This window comes from Pseudophryne corroboree, chromosome 3, assembly GCF_028390025.1.
Source record: "Pseudophryne corroboree isolate aPseCor3 chromosome 3, aPseCor3.hap2, whole genome shotgun sequence".
Classification (NCBI taxonomy): Eukaryota; Metazoa; Chordata; class Amphibia; order Anura; family Myobatrachidae; genus Pseudophryne; species Pseudophryne corroboree.
In genome coordinates this window covers 359,216,062-359,239,032 of record NC_086446.1, presented here as the reverse complement: position 1 = coordinate 359,239,032, position 22,971 = coordinate 359,216,062, and the positions used below count along the sequence as shown (strand labels likewise).

Here is a 22,971-nt window from a genome sequence, read left to right as displayed (position 1 = left end):
TGTTACACAAATGTAAATACTGGCTAATAGGACCCTAAACCCTTTTTTACACAGATGTTCACTACGGCATAACCTATTCTATTGTATTGGGTCAGTCCACCCTAAATATGTTTAACCCCTTCTCTGTAGTTAATTAGTCCCACTTGTCATCCACATGTACACTAAAATTGTGGTTGACGAGTGGGACTCATCATCTGCTTTGGGTGGTGGGGGGTAAACAAAAAACTAAATTAAACATACCTTCCCAATGGTCTGGAAGATCAGTGGGACACTCCAGCAACCAGTAGGAGCGCCAGGACACGCGGGTACAGCATAAAAGAATCTTTTATATTAATGTTGGAATGTGCCGTGTGCCAATGTAAAAAACTTACTGTATCTCAGCACAAGAGTGAGAAAACAGTCAGCAGCAAAGGGTTAATGCATAATATGAATTAATCAACTCATTAACATCTATTTCACACAGAGGAGTGAGCACCTTCACACAAAGCTGCACTTTATGAACTGAACACACATACTACACAATACTGCTATCTGTATCATTTGCATTTCATTCCTGTGTTACAGGGAAAAATGATGTTCGATTAATGTATATTATTAACATATTTACAGAAACTTAATAAATAAATAAATAAAAAATTCTGATTGGCTGCTAGCTCGCAAGCTGCAATTGGCTTGTGGCTGGTGCCAAATTTAAAATGATGTCCATGCTTCTTTTGATTGGCTGCTGAACGACGGCATAAGGCCAGCGTCAAAGTCAGATGCCAGAAATCCTGATCGTTCTTCTAGCAGGCCGCACTCATGTCCTGACGTGGGGGTTTGGAGGTTAGGTTTCGGCACTAGAAGGGGGCTTAGGGTTAGGGTGCAGGGGGAAGGTTATCGTAAGGTACTGGGGAGGAGAGGTTAGGCTTAGATACCAAGCGGGAAAGGGAGGTTTAGGGTTAGGTACCCATAAGGGAGGGTTAGGGTTAGGGAAGAGAACAGGGGAGGGTTAGGGAACCATTGCAGGGGCTGTCGGGATTCTGATGGCAGGGATGTTACTGTCGGGATTATAACCACCAGCATCCCGTCCATCGGGATATCATACCATATCCAGATAAGGTGGGGTTAGTGAGACAGTTAAGGAGGGATGAGGATGCAGGTGTGAGAGGGGGAAGCAGCGAATGAGAGATGGAAGCAGGGAGAGAGAGAGGTGCAGGGAAGAGGGCGGGAGTGGGCTGAGAGGTAGAAGGAGTGACAGGGAATTGGGATAAGAGGCACAGGGGATAAATGAGTAGCAGGGAGATGGATGTGCAGGGGGTAAGTAAAGAGAGAGAGAAGCAGATGATTTGACACAGAGAGCATGTGGGGAATGATAGAGAGGGTTACCTGGGATAAGAGATATTGTATACAAGGGCAAATGCAGGATTTCCAGAAGGGGGGTTTCCAAATGTTTGATTTTAGAACGATTGTCACCAGCCTATGAAGGAATTCAAAAATTAGCATGTTACAAGCAATTAGTCTGCTAAAAACAAAGTGCAGTGTATGTAATACAGTACTTCAGACATATGCAGGCCCAAGGATCATGGTAAGCCACTTACCAGATTGAGCGCTCACATCCACAGACACACACCGCAGACTTAGGGGGTCATTCTGAGTTGATCGCTCGATAGCTATTTTTTGCAGCGCTGTGAACAGATAGTTGCCGCCTATGGGGGAGTGTATTGTCGCTTTGCAAGTGTGCGGAAGCTTTTGCAGCCGAGCGGTACAAAAAGTTTTGTGCAGTTTCTGAGTAGCTCAGAACTTACGCAGCCGCTGCGATCACTTCAGTTTGACGTTAGACACCCACCCTGCAAACGCTTGGGTACGACTGCGTTTATCCAACCACTCCCTGAAACGGTCAGTTGACACCCACAAATGACCTCTTCCTGTCAATCTTCTTGCGATTGGCTGTGATAATGGATTCTTCGTTAAATCCATCACTCAGCAACATTGCGGTGCATACACATGCGCAGTAGGCACCTGATCGCTGCGCTGTGGAAAACGGCAGCGTGCGATCAGGTCGGAATGACCCCTTTAGTATGAATATCTGCTGCCACTGGGCATGTGCAGCAGCTCCATTCCACCCTTTATACTGCATGTAGTGTCCGCTGGCCAGGCTGTGAGGAAGAGGAGTTTCCCAGGCAAATTGAAATAGCCGAAAAATTTAAATTTGTGAACCCCTGTAAATGGCGCCCTGGAAGCTGCCCGCAGTATGATTCACCACAGTTGAACCTCACCAATGGTTCAAAATTTACACAGATTTAAGACAAAGAATGTGTCGGACTCAAACAATTACAGGCGCTACAATATTGACATGGTTAGTACTTAACAATACGTTCCTCGGGTAGATTCCACTCTACTAAGTAGATAGAGTTCTAGTTTTCTTCAACAAGGCATTCCTTCCTCTCGTGTGAATGTTGCCATAAAAAGAAAAAATTGTGTAAATGTGTAATAAAGTTTTTAACAGTACATGAGTCTCTCTTGTTGCTATACACTTTCAAACAGCGAGGATAATGAATATTTCACCGAAGAGGCGTACCTTGTCCTTAACTCACTTTTCCACAAAATGGGTTAAACCCATAAAGGTATCTTTTATCCACCACCGTGTTCAACAAACTCACTCTGGTGATGAACCCTTTTAACCAAGAAGGATAAGCATACCTCACTCACAATAAAAGGAGGCTGAATCAAGCATATCAAGGTTTCTTTCGTTGATAGCTCCCTATTTCTTTCAGCAAGATGCTTTTTCCTCTCGTGTAGGTATCACCGTGGGAAAGAAATGTATATATATGTGTGATATCATTTTCAACTACACGCCACTCTTTTTAATCGCTGTGAACATTCACACATTTATGAATTGTATCTCTTTCACTAAAAAAGCGTACCCCAACTTACTTTTCACATAAAAGGTATAAGCCTATAAAGGTATCTTTCGTCCACCACTGTATCAAGAAAAACAATATGATGAACCCTTTTTAGCAAAGAAGGATAAGCATACCCCACTTACAAGAAAGGAGGCAGGTTCAGACATTATTATTATTATTATTATTATTATTATTATTATTATTATTTAATAATAAAAATCATGTTTTTTTCATGTGGATCCATTGTGATTGAAAAAAAAAATTCTGATTAACTCAGAACTCACACATTAAGAGGAAAGTCCAGAAGTAGAGCATTTTGTCCCTCCTGGAGAGGGTCATGTTGGGAGGTATGCTGTAACTCAGTAAATAGGGGAGGAGGGTTGTCCAAACTGGGCAGCTTTATGGCTCAGGACAGGAAAAAGGATTGCACACCTTCTTAGACATAGTGTCATCTCTGGCTTGTATATTTGAACCCCTGCTGTATTGTAAACAAACCTCTGTCTAAACAGATCCTTTGATCCACATCTCCACACAGTATAAACACACAATTGGTACACGTAAGGCCTGGCTGCTCAATCCAGATGACATACTGCCAGGCAGTTATTATGTACAGTAATCTTCCTGCAGATCATATTTTAAGTGTGAGTGGGTCTCCATTGTAACACCTACCTCGTTAGTTACAGTTTTATCAATTACATTTTTTTATGTAAAATATACATTGCTGCAATATGCAATTTGAATAATACCATTCTCAATTATACCCTTTCTGATATGAAATGGGCTTTATCACTACAATCACTTTTTTGCATAAAAAGATATTGGTGCACAATATGTTAATTAGTGGTATTTGGTAGAAAGTAGGAGAAAGCTACCATTCATTGCTGGGTATCCGTTTTGTGGATGGATCTTAAAAATGTTACACTGAGCCAGTGTCGGACTAGGGAATGAAGGGCCCACCGGGGTAATGCTGTTGTAGGGGCCCATGCTTAAGGGTGTGGCTAGCCACCACTGAGGTTTGGCTAACCATTACAGAGTACATGTTCTGTGCCCCTTGGTAAATATATAATAAACCATGTTCTTATGAAGTATAATGTAACATATGTACAGTATAATGCATAATTCATGTGCACTAGGATAGAGACTGGAACTTGATCCCTAGAGGAGGAGGAGGGCCCACAGGTAGTGGGGCCTACCGGTGGTTTCCCCTGTTCCCCTGTGGGCCAGCCTGACTCTGAACTGAGCATGCGCTCAAGGTGTGCATACGCAACTGTGATCAACTATGAGCCTGTGAACTTGCGGCTGAGTGGGTGCAGCTCGGCATTTGCCTGCAGACAAAGTGCTCTGATGGTATATTGTGGGAGTGTAGTCAGAATTGTGGTCTATTCAGAGTTGAGCGCATGCAGAGAGCTGTCTGATTTTAGACTGATCTCTTGTACCAAGGACACAGAAAAGATACAGAGGTATAGCAGACAGGCTAAAAAAAAAAAAAAGAGGCATCAAACAATGATACTTATGTTATTAGTGTCTGTGCTCTCCAACATTGTGGAACTACAAAGCATGTCCTGCAAGTGGCAGGGCCAGATTAACAATGAGGAGGATGGAGCTCCAGCTCCAGGCAACCACATAAAAATAGGCCCATCATCATAACAGCATGATGATGACCAGCCACCAGCTGGCCACATGGTTGATATAAATCAGAAGTAGTTAAACTGTATTTATATCTTCCATACAAAATAATACAATTTTTAATGTATGTAGAGAGGCAGTGGGGCTGTTAGTGTAGGAGGTGTATGCTCACACATGGTACTGGACACACCCACACAGCACTGGTCATAGCTCATCTGCTTCTCACAACAGGCCCTTGGTCATTCTCCATCCCTGGCCCATGTGCCCTTAATCTGGCCATGGAAAGTGGGCAAGCTGAACTTGTAGTTCCAAAATAGCTGGGTATCCATATGTTACTGGTATATAGCCAAGCCCATAATACACTTTTAAAGCTGAGCTTCTATCATATTAATTCTAAATAAAAGCACCTTAAACGAAGTGACACTATTCATGCACTATGGGGGTCATTCCGAGTTGTTCGCTCGTTGCCGATTTTCGCTATACTGCGATTAGTCGCTTACTGCGCATGCGCAAGGTACGCAGAGCGCATGCGCTTAGTTATTTTACTAAAAACTTAGCTTTTTTGCTGTAGCGTCTGCGGCGCTTTTCAGTCGGTGTTCGGTAAATGATTGACAGGAAAGGGGCCTTTCTGGGCGGCAACTCAGCGTTTTTCCCGGCGTTGGCTAAAAAACGCAGTCGTGTCAGGGAAAAAAGCGGGAGTGTCTGGAGAAACAAGGGAGTGGCTGGCCGAACGTAGGGCGTGTTTGTGACGTCAAACCAGGAACGAAACGGCCTGAGCTGATCGCAGTGTAGGAGTAAGTCTCGAGCTACTCAGAAACTGCTAAGAATTTTCTATTCGCAATTCTGCTAATCTTTCGTTCGCAAATCTGCTAAGCTAAGATACACTCCCAGAGGGCGGCGGCCTAGCGTGTGCAATGCTGCTAAAAGCAGCTAGCGAGCGAACAACTCGGAATGACCCCCTATGAACCAAGCTAAAGTTCACAGCTAGTTACTGGGGGCAATGTCCATTTTAGATGCCTAAATGCTACTGAGTGCTTGCAAGTCTTATTTGGGCTGGCCACTCTGTTTCCAGCACTGTCATTGCATTCTTGCAGTGAACCTTCATAACAACCTTCATCCAACACTGACCCTGATGCTGATTTTTATCCCTTCATCTTGCTCCCACTTGCTGGCTAAACACACTTCCCAAGCACACTTCAGTACTGGTTGGAGGTTAGAGAACCACAGCATGAACTTGCTCTGAGCACTATGGCTCCGTTCTGTGTCAATGACGATGCGGATGCATGACACTCAAGCCATATCACCCAGTGCGTGGTCAGCTTTACATTTTAAAAACAAAAAAAGGTCTCCAATATTTGGCAAAGCATCCAGAAATCAGGAATAGATTACATTTATTTTGATCTGTTACTTCTAGAACATCTGCAGTCCTTCACAGAAAAGAAAAAGAGTTTTCTTTTTAATTCATATGCACCAATACTGTATTTAATATTATGAATGACACTTTTGCTGACATACCTGCCTCACCCCACCGCACATCACTGTACCATACTTACAGGTGCTTGTATTGGCCCCAAGCAAGACTCAGATTACTGTTAATGCAAAAAAAATTGCACAAATGTTTTACAGACACCCTCTTCCTACTAGACCCAAATTATTGGTTATAATGTACCAACCAGGAATATTTTAGATCTTTAATTTATCAAATAGTTAGCTGAAATACAAGATAACCCATCTTTTCCTTGATTTCACTTATGAACCAAGGCAAAAGGTAATCTAAGAAATTCCAATATCTCTTTTCATTGTATTAGTAGTGAAAATTTGATGAGAATTACTGTATGCTTATTAATTGTATGTTTACTCTGAGATCCAATATGTGTTTGTCTGTTTGTTTGTTTGTTTGTTTGTTTGTTGGTTAGCTTATTTTTGTTTAATTTAAATACTACTGAGGTCTGGATTCACTAACTGATCACTACTGCATATGTTTTGGATCACCAAACATAGATCATGAATAATGTTATTAAGCAGTGATTGGGATCTCACATTGTAATGACCATTTTTATGTAGTATATTCTCTGTATTATAGACCAGAACAACAGTCCAAATAATACACCGACCTAAATAATATATATATAAAAATATTGAACTTATTATATCTATAGTACATTGTTTGAAAATGAGTGATAATAAGGTGGTGGGTAGATGCAATAAGAACCATAGGACATTGTGTCATCATATGCAGAGAAATAATGAATGGGTACCATCCCAATGTAATAAAACTATGCATCATGTACCAGGTTAAAAATGTTTCTTGTGTGCAGTATCTGCTATTATACTTTATCATAAAATGTTATTTCTTTGCCGGGTGTGGCATAGACCTGTTTTATAGGAGAAATAAAATAGTATTCGCTGAAAAGCAATCAGGTACCCAAAATTAGGAGTTTTATAGGCAAATACTTTTACTGTTATTGCGCAAACTTGATAGAACATGTTCCCAAGGGAAACTAGACCCTTAGTGGGCTACACCCTGAACAGTAGTATATAATAGGGCTCAAGCTGGAAGATTGTAGGAAGCATTTGTCGTCCACTGCTTTTGTTGATTGAAATCATCATGAGTGTCAAGCAAAGCCACAGATCTTCTTCTGGCTCTTTGAGAGGCTTGGGAGGTGGAAGTTCTACGGTTACTCGCACGTCACATGTGCAATCAAGTGGATCTTACAGATCACCCAGCGTTCATGGTAGCTTTGGCGGGAGAAGCTTAAGCGGTTCCCATGGATTTGGAGGTCTTGGAAGTGCATCTACTGGAAGTGTCAACCTAGGTTTAGGTTATGGTGGTGGCAATGCTGGAAGCTTTAGCTCTGGCTTTGGATCGGTCGGAGGTGGTGGTGGAAGCTTTGGATCCGGGTATGGTTTTGGTAGCGCCCATGTTTCTGGAGGTGACAACATTCTGAATATCAATGAGAAGGAAACTATGCAGCTTCTAAATGACCGACTGGCATCCTATCTAGAAAAAGTCCACAGATTGGAACAGGAAAACACACAACTGGAGAAGAATATTAGAGAGTGGTACGACAAACAGGTCCCATATACATCCCCTGATTTCCATCCATACTTTAAAAACATTGAGGATCTTCAACATAAGGTACGATTATGCATTACAGTATATTACATTTTCAGTTTATGTCTAGAATATTCTTATTGCGATGATACACTATTATTCAATATGTAGTCCAACAAATATGGTGTGTCCACTTGAGAACTTACTATATGACTGTAATTTGCATTGTTCAGATTGGTGTATTTCCCTCATACAGTATATATTTAACTTGTCATTTTCTAACTACATCAGACAATATAACAAATCAAATTTCTCGAACATCTTTCAGATCTTGCAAGCAAGTACCAACAATGCCAGCATCCTGCTTCAGATTGACAATGCTCGGCTGGCTGCTGATGACTTCAAAACCAAGTAGGTTCCAATATGTTGTTGGGGTTCATGTGTATTCTTTCATGCTAGAATTAAGTGAACACAGTAAAGCTTAAAACAAATTTGATATTAGAATATGTAACACTATAGATGTGTTACATACTGTATTGATATTACAAAGGAGTGAGAATTGCTGGAGAAAACTGCTCTTCTTGTCAAATGTTACCGTACATTTCTTTGTTTTTACAATCAGTTACATAGAGTATTATGTATTGTGTGCCTAGAACCTATTTTTCTAATTATTACTAGTATTACTGTTCTGTAAATATTTAGCTGTACCTGGTCAATACGGTTTTAATTTATGACTAGTGTTGATATAAAATATCCAGCTGCATACAGTCTGATTCATCCTTACTAGAGCTCCTTGGTGCAGAAAAGAATGTGCTGGACAGCTTATGACCAAAAATCTTCTATTACTTTGAAATAATTCTTAAGACTTCTGTCAGGTTTGAAAATGAAGCAGCTCTCCGCATGGGTGTAGAGGCCGATATCAATGGACTGCGCCGTGTCCTGGATGAGCTGTTGCTGGCTAAGAATGACCTAGAAATGCAACTGCAGACTCTGAATGAGGAGTTGACCTACCTGAAGAAAAACCATACTGAGGTAAGAAGCAAAGTGCATGTTACACAGGTCCTGAAACAGAGTTAAGAACAAATAAAAAAGGAGTAATTTTCACCTTGATAAAACCATGTTGCACTACAGGAAGGGCAGATAATACATGTGCACAGATTTACAGTTAGGAAGGTATTGTCCTAGCTGAATTCTAAATATCAGTGCAAAAACAAAGCTGACCAGTATCTTTTTGCTACATGCAAAAGCAGTCAGTATTTTCCCTGCAAGCAAGAATATAATTACATTTGCACCTCTTACATTGCAACATGGTTTGTTCCAAGAGCGAGTTGCTCCTCTTTTGCTCCTTTTTTTGAATTTGCTCCTACCTGTAACTCTGAATCACTCCCACAGTGTCCTTGGACTCTTGATGAGTTCAAGACTAAATGTTTTCTATACAGTATCTGAAATAAATATATGAAGAGTATTCCCCATTGTATCCAATCTAAATGCCTCTTCTATGCATTCCCACAAAATGCAAAATAATGTATTGGTGAAATGGCATCAATAAATATCCTCTGCTCTACTACAATAATTAATTTTTTATTATATGTTTTCCATGTGCAATCTTCCTACTGTATATCAGGCATTCCCAACTGCGGTCCTCAAGGCACATTAATGTGTGCAGGTTTTAGTGTTATCCGGGCTTCAGCACAGATGGATAAATCAAAATAATTGAGAAACTAATTAAGTCACCTGTTCTCAAGCAATAGGGGGGAGAAAATCCCTGCGCATACCGCTTCTCAGTATGGGGGGAGATGTATTAAGCTTTGGAGAGTGATAAAGTGGAGATGGTTAATATACCATCCAATCAGCTCCCAACTGCCATGTTACAGACTGTGTTTGAAAAAGTGACAGGAACTGATTTGTTTTTAGTTTATCTCTCTCCACTTTATGATTAACTATCACAAGGCTTAGCACTTTAGGGGGTAATTCAGATCTGTAAGGGGTAATTCTGATCTGATCGCTGCTGTGCGTTTTTGCACAGCGTGCAATCAGATCCGAACTGTGCCACAATGCACCGCAATGTGCAGGCGTGACGGACGGCTGCAAAGTGGATCACTAGTCAGCGACGGGCTTGTGCAAAGGATCCATTCGCACAGGTGTTCGCAACGAGATTGACAGGAAGAGGGCGTTTGTGGGTGGCAACTCACCGTTTTCAGGGAGTGTCTGGAAAAACGCAGGCGGGACCAAGCATTTGAAGGGAGGGTGTCTGACGTCAAATCCGGTCCCGAATAGGCTGATGCGATTGCAGCGGCTGAGTAAGTCCTTGGCTGCACAGAGACTGCACAAAATCAGTAATCTGTCCCCTGGCTTTATTCTTACCATCATCCCCTACCACCTTTTTCCCCCAATAATGACTCGGACAACTGAATTGCGATTTAAAGAGGTCACAGCCAAATTTAATGATCAAATTAGAATTGATACTCTAGAAGTGGATGGCGAGAAAGCAGTGTGTGCCTTCGGCTATGGCCTCATTCTTAAGTTTGACCTAAACAAAAATGCGGCGGGACCGTAACTCCCACCCTTGCGCAATTTAACTGAGCGGTACCACTTCCCACCATCTGGCATAGCATCGGTCCACCCATAAGATGACGACCGTGTCAGCCCTTGAGGCCACGACAAACTCGCCGCTTATCTGGGGGATGTGTCGGCCATCCGTTGTTACGCTACTACAGACCGCCAAGGAGCACTGCTTGCCGCGCCAGACTGGACCTCACTTGTCAGGTGATAATTATACTTCCAATATGCCTGACGGTGTTTTTTACCAAATGGTTTTCATAGATTCATGCTAGCAACATTTTGCTCAATTAACATGTAATTAATCGCCATTCCAATTGGGTGGGCGTCCCCTTGGATTCTGGCCACACAAAGAGAAAGCCGGCTACCCTCCCTTACCTTTTGTATCCCCCCAGGTAACTCTCCTCCCCCTTATCCCATAGGATGCTGCCCTGTGTTATCTCTCCTTCCTGCACTCCCCCTCCCTCTCCTCCCCCTCTCCTAGTCCCTGCACCAGGCTTCTTTCAACAAAGAGCCAGGACGCTTATTTATTCTCGGACCTATTTGGTACTCAAATTCTTTTTGTGCAGCTCTGCTACACATGTGTTCGCACACTTTCACAGTGAAAAGAAACTCCCCCTATAGGCGGCGACTGATCACAGGACAGCAAAAATCGCTGCCTAGCGATCAGATCTGAATTACCCCCATAGTATCTGCCCCTATGTGCTAAAGAGATTTTCTCTGTCTCCAGCTTGATGCTAATACTAATAGCAGACTACACAGACTACAATATCACGCTGTACCTGGGTCACTGGTGCTGCCAAAGTTACCTATGGCAGCGCTATGTGTCCCAGGCATTACTAAAACGAAAGGTCAGTTACCTTTGGGTGTCTTCTCTTGCGCTGATATTTTTTATCTTTGTCATTTTACAAGCTTGTGAATAAAGATTTTACAAAAATAAATAGTCCGTAGAGAGCAACGCCGATCCCAGATACTGCTGCAGGGGGCATGACCTAAACAGGGGGGAAAGTGCCTGATCCTCACAAAAATAATAAAAATATATTATTTAAAAAATCAATTGTGGGGCTGCAAATCTTCCCTACATGCTTCACAGGGGGGGCCATTGACATGGGAGAGCAGGGGAGACATGAGCGAGCACTACATCTTACCTTGCTTGCTCCTCTCTAGCACCATCTTCCCAGTGATATTTGGTAAGATGGCGCATGTGCACTAGAGAGCAAAGACTGTGGCACAGTGCCAGAGTCTTTGCTTTCAATGTGCAGAGCTATCTTCCTGTAGATGTCACTGGGAAGATGGCGCCAGCCATGGATGAGCGACTCACTTCTCAGATATAGGTAAGTACACTCAAGGAGTGAGCAGCGGACCCGGGCCACCCCTCCAGCAAGCCCAGGCCTGGGTCATTAGAACCTGCCGCTCCACTTCTCAGTGCCACTGGTCTCAGCAGTTACTGCCAAGAGAGGTGAGTAACTGTTGCGGTAGCCAGCTCCTGCTTCACCAGGGTAGAAGGCAAAGCAGTAGCTGCTTTATCTCCACGCTAAGTTGTGTAATAGTACATCTCCCCCGTAGTCACACAAAGCCTTTTATCACAGTCCCTATCAAGAAAAAAGCAACATGTGATGCACAGCAGTGGTCATTTTTTACCATTTTCTCTGACCTTGCAGGAGGTAAACAGCCTTCGCAGTCAGCTGGGCGCCAGAGTCAATGTGGAAGTGGATGCTGCTCCTGCTGTGGACCTGAACAAAGTACTGTCAGAAATAAGGGATCAATATGAAAATATGATGGCTAGCAACGTCAAGGAGGCTGAGAAGTGGTTCGTGGACAAGGTACTGTAAGAGGGAGACAAGGCCCAGACAGCCACAACAGTGCTATTGTATTGGAAAGTAAGGCTTTGTGCTTTCTCTGTAGAGTGAAGAGCTGAACGTGCAGATGACCAGCAGTGCCCAGCAGCTCCAGACACACAGCACAGAAATCCTCCAACTCAAACACACAACTCAAAACTTGGAGATAGATCTTCAAACGCAAAACAGCATGGCAAGTGCACATTTATGATTGCTCATTTATTTCATGCTCTAAAGTGTATCATGTCAGTTTATTTTAATTAGGAAAATCTATATGTAAAGGTTTAAACAACAATGCATTATTTGTCATTAGAACCACGTTAGCATTATGAATAAAATTGGTGCTTTAAAATGAAAGTAAATGTTAATGCTAGGTCCCATAAAATACTGTACAAAGTAACAACTGTTCTCACCTGGCTGCTGCATGTTGTCTCATTAGAAAGCTGCCTTGGAGAACAGTTTGGCTGAGACAGAAGGTCGTTACTGCTCCCAGCTAGCTCAGCTGCAGGATATGATTTCCAATGTTGAGGCGCAACTGGCTGAGCTGAGGTCTGACCTGGAGAGACAGAATTTCGAGTACAAAGTTCTCATGGATGTGAAGACACATCTGGAAAAGGAAATAGCAACATACAGACATCTGCTTGATGGAGAAGACATTCAGTATGTATCCGTCTATTAATCTATCATGATGCAATACATTGCTGAACATTAACACCTATTGGATGTATAGATTTTTTTCTGCAGTCAACACAGAATGAAACGTAATGCCTTTGGGACACTACCTGGATGTTATTTAGCGTTACAGTGGGCAATTTTACACAAATAATCATTCACAGCAGTCCCTTCCCACTGGAGCTTACAGTCTAAATTCATTGGCACACAAGCAGCACACAAGGGTTGATTTTTGACAGAAGTCAATTTAAACTTTTCAGTATGGGTTTGGACTTTGTGGGAGGAACCTGGAGCTACTGAAGGAAACACACACACAAAAACGTAAAGAATACACAAACTCCACACAGATGGGAATATAAAACCACTGTACTATGAGGCATGCTACCTATTTTTTGAGGTTTCTATATATGCTCCAATAGAACAGTGGTCAAGATAGCATGAAATATTAAAAATACTTAAGTACAGTACAAAACATGTAAGGGGGCATTTAAAAGTACCAACTAATCAGCTCCTGTCGTTTTTCAAACACAGCCTGTAAAATGACAGTTAGAAGGTGATTGGTTGGTACTTTATCTCTCTCCACTTAATCTCTACCCAAGCTTTATTAACCTCCCCCATAGTTTTATGGAAGGAGTAAACTAATTGATACAACCTGAAATTTTAAACAACATGGAGTCTTTTGTTTTCTATACCATTGCCATCTTAAACTTATGGCTTAAACACACAGAGAAGCAGAGGCTTGCTAAAGCTTATTACTTTTACTTGTAGGAGTGATTGAAGGCCAGTACTCACTGGCAGATGTGGGGAGAGATGCGCATCGCTATCGCTGTGAGGGGTACACACGGATAGATCACTGCTTAAAATCTAAGCAATCTAGTCAGATAGCTTAGATTTTAAGCAGCGATCGCTCCGTGAGTACCCCCCTTTAGTCTTGATGTCTAGGCCATGATTTAAAAATTTACTGCAGTGTCCTCATACACTTAGCATCAATACGCCATATAGAGCCGTCCTGAGAGGTTTAGTGCATCATCTTTTTAAAATTTTTACATCTTATTGATTCACATCACAGAAGCAGGGAATCACCATTTAAGGGGCCTTATTCAGGTTTGTTAGCAAACCAAAAAAGCACACTAATGGCCAAAACCATGTGCACTGCAGGGGGAGGAGGGGGGGGGGGGGGGCAGATGTAACATGTGCAGAGAGAGTTAGATTTGGGTGGGGTGTGTTCAACCTAAATTGCAGTGTAAAAATAAAGCAGCCAGTATTTACCCTTCACAGAAACAATATAAGCCACCCAAATCTAACTCTGCACATGTTATATCTGCCCCACCTGCAGTACAACATGGTTTTGACCACTAGTGTGCTTTTTTTGTTTGCTAACAAATCTGAATAACTAACAAAGTGCAAAATAATTAGTTTTAAACATGTACAAAGTTGCAGATGACGCACAATGGGACTTTGCGTCTCCTGCATTGTTTCATATACAGATTCAGACTTAGACGCACACAGATGTACAAATGTCACACATCAAATTGATCATTGTAAACTAGATATGTTGTTTGTTACTGTTTTACTTATGCGAATAAGATGCACATTTTGAGTAAGGAAGACACTCAGTGTGCCCAAGTTACCCAGCACCTGGCGCACCGAGAGCGACTGTTTGGCATGACTAAAGCAACAGTGTATGAGGACACATCTATAGTGTTAAGAGTACTTGCTTTCATTGTACAGTCTCTAATCATGGTGTTTCTTTACAGGCGGGGCAATTGGAATTTAAGGAACAGTTCTAGTGTTACATCAGGCTCAGGTGGCTCAGGAGGAATGGGTGGAATGAGCCATTCTGGTAATGGGAAACCAAGAACAATAGTGGAAGACATTCATCAGTCCAAACAGAATTAATATCTGGCACAGTAATGTCAGCCTTGTCACAGACGCTTATATGGCACACAATAGAATTATGTTCAGCCTTCTTCATTCTTTCTTGGTTTCTTGTTCCTTTCAAGCATAAGTGCTAGGTAACATCAGTTAAATGCAGTATTTAGTCAAAACCCCAAAGTGAAATGCTTACTTTATTATGACTTATAGATCATGAGACACTAGCCAGTGGAGGGACAGAGAAATACCACGTCCACAAAGACTTTAATGAATAGTGGGAGAGATGTATCAAACTAGGAATTGCAGAGAAGTTACTCATAAACAATCAGCTCATAGAGATCACTTTCTTGAATGTACTTGAAAAATGATAGCTAGAAGCTGTTTGGTTGCTATGGGTCACTTCTCTACCTGTTCGCTTTAGAAGGTTTGATACATCTCCCCTAGTGTCACTGAGAGTGGGCAAAGTGGGAGTAGGATAAAGTGTCACAGTGTGAGGGAGAGTGTGTATAGAAAAAGTATTCAATGAAACACTGATCTGCCATTAGACACTAGTACTACTGCTTAGTCAAGAACAAGTAACTAAACTGCCATTATCAATGTGTTGACATACCATTTGCACAAACACCTATATTACATTAGCTCTTTACACTCCTCTTCCTGTTTCCTTATCATGCTTGCTAGACATTGCTAAACTGTACTGCACTGCGGCACATCTCGGTGAGGATGAATCTATGTTTAGCAATGTATCCCTTTATTGTAAACATTGTGAACAATGCCATTATTGCAGAGCATGCTTTTTTGTTCATTGTGAGAATCTGTATTATCGTGTTTGACTGATTGGTCAGAGGCTGTAGCTAATTTTATCTGCCAAATCTCATAATAAATTGTTTTGTTGCATACTATATAAGCAGCAGATTGTTCTTAGTGTCTGTCTTCTATGGGCTGGGAAAGTCATTGGGCGAGATTCAAATGTTCCGTCCTCCCCTCCCACCCCCATCGTGCCCGCAGGCAGTATTCAACTGTTGCTGCCGATGGGTGTGATATCAGCATTTCCGCTCATCACCCCCAGCTGAAATGCGCGTTTGGATGCCCAAAAGGACTTTTCGAGATCAGGCCCATGACTTTAGTCGGGTTTAGCCGCGTAAACCTGTCTCTTATGGGCACGATCAGTGCGATAACAGGGGGCCATAGAATATAACCCCACAATCTCCCGTCACTTTAGACGGGAGAGCGGGCATAATAAAACATTTGAATCTCACCCATTAAGTCAAATTTTCTGATGCTTTTATAACTAGAGGGATAACAAAGAGATAGTGTAAGAGGCTAAGGGGTCTATTCATGAAGCAGTGAAAAGTGTGGAGAAGTGAGCCAGTGGAGAAGTTGCTCATGGCAACCAATGAGCATTGAAGTAACATTTATAATTTGCATACTATACAATTGCACGGAGCAGCTGATTGGTTGCCCTAGACAACTTCTCCACAGGCTCACTTCTCCACTCTTTTCACTGCTTCATGAATAGACCCCTAAATGTATTAGCCTGCGAGCTGCCAGACGTGCGGGACTTTGTGCAGGTCCACCCGTATTTTTAAAGCGGCAATCATTTTCAATGCAAAACCACCCTGTAAATAATTGCTGTTTTAAAAATATGATCTGTCCTTTTATCTATCAACCTTTTGTACCTATCACTCTATGGTATCTGAAAAAGTTGTGGTGGTGTGGACTAGATGGCGCTATCGCTCAAGCAGTGATGGTGAATATGAGAGTGCTAAACACATACTTAGCTGTGCCGTATCCAGACTAAAAGTCAAGGATGTTCTGTGTCCAATTTTTGATGGATAGCTCAACCGTGTTCAAAAAATGGGAAATGAAACAGAAGTATACAATGTGTAGTAATGTTGTGTGAAACAAAATGAAGAAATACGTAGTCTAGGGTTTTTTGCCAATACGAGCTAGTGGGCTTCACTAGGCAATGTTAATAGTCAGAGAATTGGTGATCTTTTTAAACCAAAATATGAAAACAGTATTCTCATATGAACACACCTGACTACACAAAGATAGGTGTTGACATGCCCATAAAGGTGTCTTTTCGAGATGTGACGTGCTCTTTAGCAATTAGTGGTCGAAGACCAGGATCTGAATGGTGTCTGCTATCGTGAGAGAGGGGCGTACCTAACACTCACGTGAGAGACAGTCGATATCCTCATATAGCGGTTTCTTTCAAGGACATCGTTCCAAAGGGGTTACCATGGTGGTTATATATCCGATGATGGAGTACTCGACCATATATGAAATATGAAACAGAAGTACACAATGTGTAGTATAGTCGTATTCAAAGAAAGAACGTGTGGTATCTTTGCCGCTATTGATAGGCGTACCTAATTTCAAAATTATAAGTATCTTTCTATGTTGGTAATGAAACCATAGAATTCCTGTAAACACACATGACTTACATAGAGACAGGTGTCTGGACGCCCATAACGGTATCTTTCATGAAATATAGGGTTCTCTATCAGTTAGTGGTGGATAACCAAACTTCTAATAGTGAGGGAGGCGTACCTAACACTCACGTGCAAAGTGGTTAGTGTCCTCATAAAACGGTTTCTTTCAAGGACCTCAATCCAGAAGTAGTATAAAGTGAAATTTATTCAAAAGTACATAACATAAAAAACAGGCTGATCCCAGCGTGAGAGTCCGGCTCTGATGGAAGTGAGAACCGTCTTGGAACAATAAGTGGCCAACTTTGGGGTTCCAAAAAAAGTGAATTTGACAAGGTCCTACCTTCCTTCAGAGTCCAATAGACAGGTCCGCTGTTGAAGAGCCCCCTCTAAGCCAACGCGTTTCGAGTCAGGAGACTCTTTTTCAAGGCATGAGGGTCCAAACAAACAGGTTCCCCTATTTATAGCAAGACATGGTTACATCACTTCTGGTCACATGACCGGAACTGGATGCTGAAAAGTTCAGAAATTAAAATAATTAATAAAAAGTTCTCCTTACAGTTTAAGATATGTGTTACCACTTAAAGAGCCCCATTGTTGACATAACACAATGCTCATTTGAAATAATACCAGTTGAAAATAGAGATCAACTCTCACTATGGATTGTGGGACATGTAGTCGAAAAATGGAGTAATTCATGATCTAAAAAACGTCCGTGACCGGAAGCCGCTTGGCTTCCTGGGCAATGTAGTCTATGCATGCACAGGAAGTAGCGTTATTTGCGGCCAAAAGGCTTTGTCACTAACATAAAACAAGGCTTATTCAGTCACTTTTAAAAAACAAGGTCAACTTTCACTGGGGATTATTGAGTATGTGATAAAAAATAAGATTTTACTTACCGGTAAATATATTTCTCGTAGTCTGTAGAGGATGCTGGGACTCCGTAAGGACCATGGGGAATAGAAGGGCTCCGCAGGAGATAGGGCACTTTAAGAAAGCTTTGGATTCTGGGTGTGCACTGGCTCCTCCCTCTATGCCCCTCCTCCTGACCTCAGTTAGGGAAACTGTGCCCAGAGGAGATGGACAGTACGAGGAAGGATTTTTGAAAACCTAAGGGCGAGATCCATACCAGCCACACCAACCACACCGTATAACTTGTGATAAACTACCCAGTTAACAGTATGAACAACAACATAGCCTCGGGTCAACCGATAAACTATAACATAACCTTTATGTAAGCAATAACTATAAACAAGTCTTGCAGAAGAAATCCGCACATGGGACGGGCGCCCAGCATCCTCTACGGACTACGAGAAATAGATTTACCGGTAAGTAAAATCTTATTTTCTCTAACGTCCTTGAGGATGCTGGGACTCCGTAAGGACCATGGGGATTATACCAAAGCTCCCAAACGGGCGGGAGAGTGCGGATGACTCTGCAGCACCGATTGAGCAAACAGGAGGTCCTCCTCAGCCAGGGTATCAAACTTATAGAACTTTGCAAAGGTGTTTGACCTCGACCAAGTATCTGCTCGGCACAACTGTAATGCCGAGACCCCTCGGGCAGCCGCCCAAGAAGAGCCCACCTTCCTAGTGGAATGGGCCTTAACCGATTTAGGCAATGGTAATCCTGCCGTAGAATGCGCCTGCTGAATGGTGTTAAAGATCCAGCGAGCAATAGTCTGCTTTGAAGCAGGAGCGCCAACCTTGTTGGCCGCATACAGAACAAACAGAGCTTCAGTCTTCCTGATCCTAGCCGTTCTGGTCACATAAATCTTCAAAGCCCTGACCACATCCAGGGACTCGGAATCCTCCAAGTCCCGTGTAGCCACAGGCACGTCAATAGGTTGGTTCACATGAAAAGATGAGACCACTTTTGGCAGAAATTGAGGACGAGTCCTCAACTCTGCCCTATCCACGTGAAAAACCAAGTATGGGCTTTTATGTGATAAAGCCGCCAATTCTGAAACACGCCTTGCCGAAGCTAATGCCAACAACATGACCACTTTCCACGTGAGGTATTTCAACTCCACTGTTTTGAGTGGTTCAAACCAAGGTGACTTGAGGAAACGTAACACCACGTTAAGATCCCAAGGCGCCACCGGAGGTACAAAGGGAGGCTGAATATGCAGCACTCCCTTCACAAAAGTCTGTACTTCAGGAAGAGAGGCCAATTCTCTTTGAAAGAAAATGGATAAGGCCGAAATTTGGACCTTTATGGACCCTAATTTTAGGCCGAAATTCACTCCTGTTTGAAGGAAGTGAAGTAGACGGCCCAAATGGAACTCCTCCGTAGGAGCAGCTCTGGCCTCACACCAAGAAACATATTTTCGCCATATACGGTGATAATGTTTCAACGTCACGTCTTTCCTAGCCTTGATCAGGGTAGGAATGACCTCCTCCGGAATCCCTTTTTCCGCTAGGATCCGGCGTTCAACCACCATGCCGTCAAACGCAGCCGCGGTAAGTCTTGGAACAGACAGGGCCCCTGGTGCAGCAGGACCTGCCTTAGAGGAAGAGGCCACGGATTTTTTGTGAGCAACTCTTGCAGCTCCGGATACCAAGTCCTCCGTTGGCAATCTGGAACAATGAGGATTGTTCTGACCCTGTTTATTCTTATTATTCTCAACACCTTGGGTATGAGAGGAAGAGGAGGAAACACATAGACCGATCTGAACACCCAAGGTGTCACCAGAGCGTCTACCGCTACCGCCTGAGGGTCCCTTGACCTGGCGCAATACCGCTTTAGCTTTTTGTTGAGATGGGATGCCATCATGTTTATTTGAGGCAGTCCCCACCGACCCGTGATCTGTGCGAAGACTTCTTGATGAAGTCCCCACTCTCCCGGATGCAGGTCGTGCCTGCTGAAGAAGTCCGCCTCCCAGTTGTCCACCCCCGGGATGAACACTGCTGATAGTGCACTTATATGGCCTTCCGCCCAGCGTAGAATCCTGGTCGCTTCTGCCATGGCCACTCTGCTCCTTGTTCCTCCTTGGCGGTTTATATGAGCCACTGCCGTGACATTGTCTGACTGAATCAGAACCGGTTTTCCCCGAAGCAATTCCTTCGCTTGACGCAGGGCATTGTATATGGCCCTCAACTCCAGGACGTTGATGTGGAGACAAGTCTCTAGATTTGACCAGAGACCTTGGAAATTTCTTCCCAGTGTGACTGCTCCCCAGCCTCGGAGGCTTGCGTCCGTGGTCACCAGGACCCAGTCCTGAATGCCAAACCTGCGACCCTCTAGTAGGTGAGCACTGTGCAGCCACCACAGAAGAGATACCCTGGTCCTGGGATACAGGGTGACCCTTTGATGCATTTGTAAATGGGACCCGGACCACTTGTCCAAGAGGTCCCATTGAAAAGTCCTCGCATGGAACCTGCCGAAGGGGATGGCCTCATATGAAGCCACCATCTTCCCCAGAACCCATGTGCAATGATGCACTAAAACCTTTTTTTTTTTTTTGGCTTTAATAGGTTCCTGACCAGGGCTATGAGCTCCTGAACCTTTTCAATTGGAAGAAAAACCTTTTTCTGGTCTGTGTCTAGAATCAGGCCCAAAAAGGTCAGACGCATTGTAGGGACTAGCTGGGACTTCGGTGTATTGAGAATCCAGCCGTGTAACTGCAACGTCTTCATGGACAGAGACACGCTGTCCAGCAACTTCTCCCGAGATCTCGCCTTTATGAGGAGATCGTCCAAGTATGGGATAATTGTGACACCCTGCCTGCGCAGGAGCACCAACATTTCCGTTATTACCTTGGTGAAAATTCTTGGGGCCGTGGAAAGCCCAAACGGCAACGTCTGAAATTGGTAGTGACAGTCCTGCACTGCAAATCTCAGGAACGCCTGGTGAGGGGGGAATATCGGAACATGAAGGTAAGCATCCTTTATGTCCAGGGACAGAATGCAATCCCCCCCCTCCAGGCTGGCGATGACCGCCCTGAGTGATTCCATTTTGAACTTGAACCTCTTCAAGTACAGGTTCAGGGATTTTAGGTTTAAAATGGGTCTGACCGAACCGTCTGGTTTCGGGACCACAAACAGGGTTGAGTAATATCCCTCTCCTTGCTGGAGATGAGGAACTGTGACAATCACCTGTTGAATATACAATTTTGGATTGCTGCCAACACCAGCTCCCTCTCTGACGGGGAAGCCGGCAGAGCCAATTTGAAAAACCGGCAAGGAGGCAAGTCTTCGAATTCCAGCCTGTATCCCTGAGAAACAATCTCTAATGCCCAGGGATCCACCTGCGAGTGAACCCAGACGTGGCTTAAAAACCGAAGACGAGCCCCCACTAGATCTGCCTCCCCCCGGGAAGCCCCAGCGTCATGCGGTGGACTTTGCAGATGCAGGGGAGGACTTCTGCTCCTGGGAACTAGCTGTGTGCAGCTTTTTTCCCTTGCCTTTTCCTCTGGCAACAAAGGACGATCCCCGTACCTTCTTGCTCTTATTGGAACGAAAGGACTCCATTTGATAATGAGGTGCCTTTTTTGTATCCTGCGGGGGGACATAAGGTAAGAAATTCGACTTACCAGCCGTAGCAGTAGAGACAAGGTCCGAGAGGCCGCCTCCAAACAACTCCTCCCCTTTGTAAGGCAAGGACTCCATATGCCGCTTTGAATCGGCGTCTCCCGTCCACTGTCAGGTCCAAAAGAGCCGACTAGCAGAAATAGACATAGCGTTTATTCTGGAGCTTAATAAACAAATGTCTCTTTGAGCATCTCTCATATACAAGGCAGCATCTCTGATATGCTCTATGTTCATTAAAATGGCATCCCTATCTAAGGTGTCAATCTCCGTAGATAAGGAATCTGCCCATGCCACAACAGCACTACAAACCCAGGCCGACGCCATAGCCGGTCTAACAATAGTACCTGAATGAGTGTAAATGTGCTCCATGGTAATTTCCTGCCTGCGATCAGCAGGATCCTTGAGGGAAGCCATATCCTGAGAAGGCAGTGCCACCTTTTTGGATAAGCGTGTCAGCGCCTTGTCTACTTTAGGCGAAGATTCCCATCGTATCCTATCCGTTTGTGGAAAAGGATATGCCATAAGAATCCATTTGGGAACTTGTGGTCTCCTATCTGGAGATTCCCAAGCCTTTTCGCACAATTCGCTCAGCTCAAATGAGGACGGAAAGGTGACCTCAGGCTTTTTCGCTTTATACATGTGTACCCTCGTGTCAGGGACAGGGGGTTCCTCAGTAATATGCAAAACCTCTTTAATGGCAATAATCATGTACCTAATACCTTTTGCCACCCTCGGCTATAATTTTGCATCTTCATAGTCGACACTAGAGTCAGTATCCGTGTCGGTATCTGTGTCATCGATCTGGGATATGGTGCGCTTCTGAGAGCCCGAAGGTCCTGGCGCCACAGGGACAGGCATGGTCTGGCTACCTGACTGATCCCTAGTCTAACCTTTTATGCAATAGATTGACATTTGCATTTAAAACATTCAGCATATCCACCCATTCCGGTGTCGGCGTTGCCGACGGCGACATGACATTCAAGCACTCCCCCTCCACATTAAGCAAGCCTTCCTCGTCAAACATGTCGACACACGCGTACCGACACACTTCACACACACAGGGAAACTCTTTTCTAAAGACAGAAATTTAAGGCCCTTTGGAGAGACAGAGAGAGAGTATGCCAGCACACACCCCAGCGCTATACCCCTGGAAAAAAAACACAGAATGCCCTTTTCCAGAAGCGCTGAGTAGTAATAAAACACCAATTATGTGCCCCCCCCCTCCCTCTCCTTTAAACTCCCTTTCACCGTGTGTAAAGCAGGGGAGAGTACGGGGAGCTTCCTCTCAGCGGTGCTGTGGAGAGAAAAAGGCGCTGGTGAGTGCTGAGGGAGAAGCCCCGCCCCCTCGGCGGCGGGCTTCTGTCCCGCTCAAAGTTATTAAAAAATGGCGGGGGCTCTTTTATATACATGTACGGTGCCCACCTGTACATGTATATTGTCTTTTGCCATAAGAGAGGTGTTATATTGCTGCCCAGGGCGCCCCCCCTGCGCCCTGCA

The 22,971-nt window shown here is 43.7% G+C and overlaps 1 protein-coding gene across 1 annotated transcript; it reads left to right on the top strand.

Annotated features, from left to right (window-relative positions):
- Nucleotides 1–7,116: 7,116 nt before the first annotated feature.
- On the top strand, nt 7,117–14,746 carry LOC135055588 (keratin, type I cytoskeletal 19-like). The gene is made up of 7 exons (XM_063959819.1): nt 7,117–7,647; nt 7,892–7,974; nt 8,439–8,595; nt 11,784–11,945; nt 12,028–12,157; nt 12,404–12,620; nt 14,390–14,746. The coding sequence occupies exons 1-7, from the start codon at nt 7,117–7,119 to the stop codon at nt 14,529–14,531; spliced, it is 1,422 nt and encodes a 473-aa protein (XP_063815889.1). The 3' UTR covers nt 14,532–14,746.
- The last annotated feature ends 8,225 nt before the right edge of the window (nt 14,747–22,971 follow it).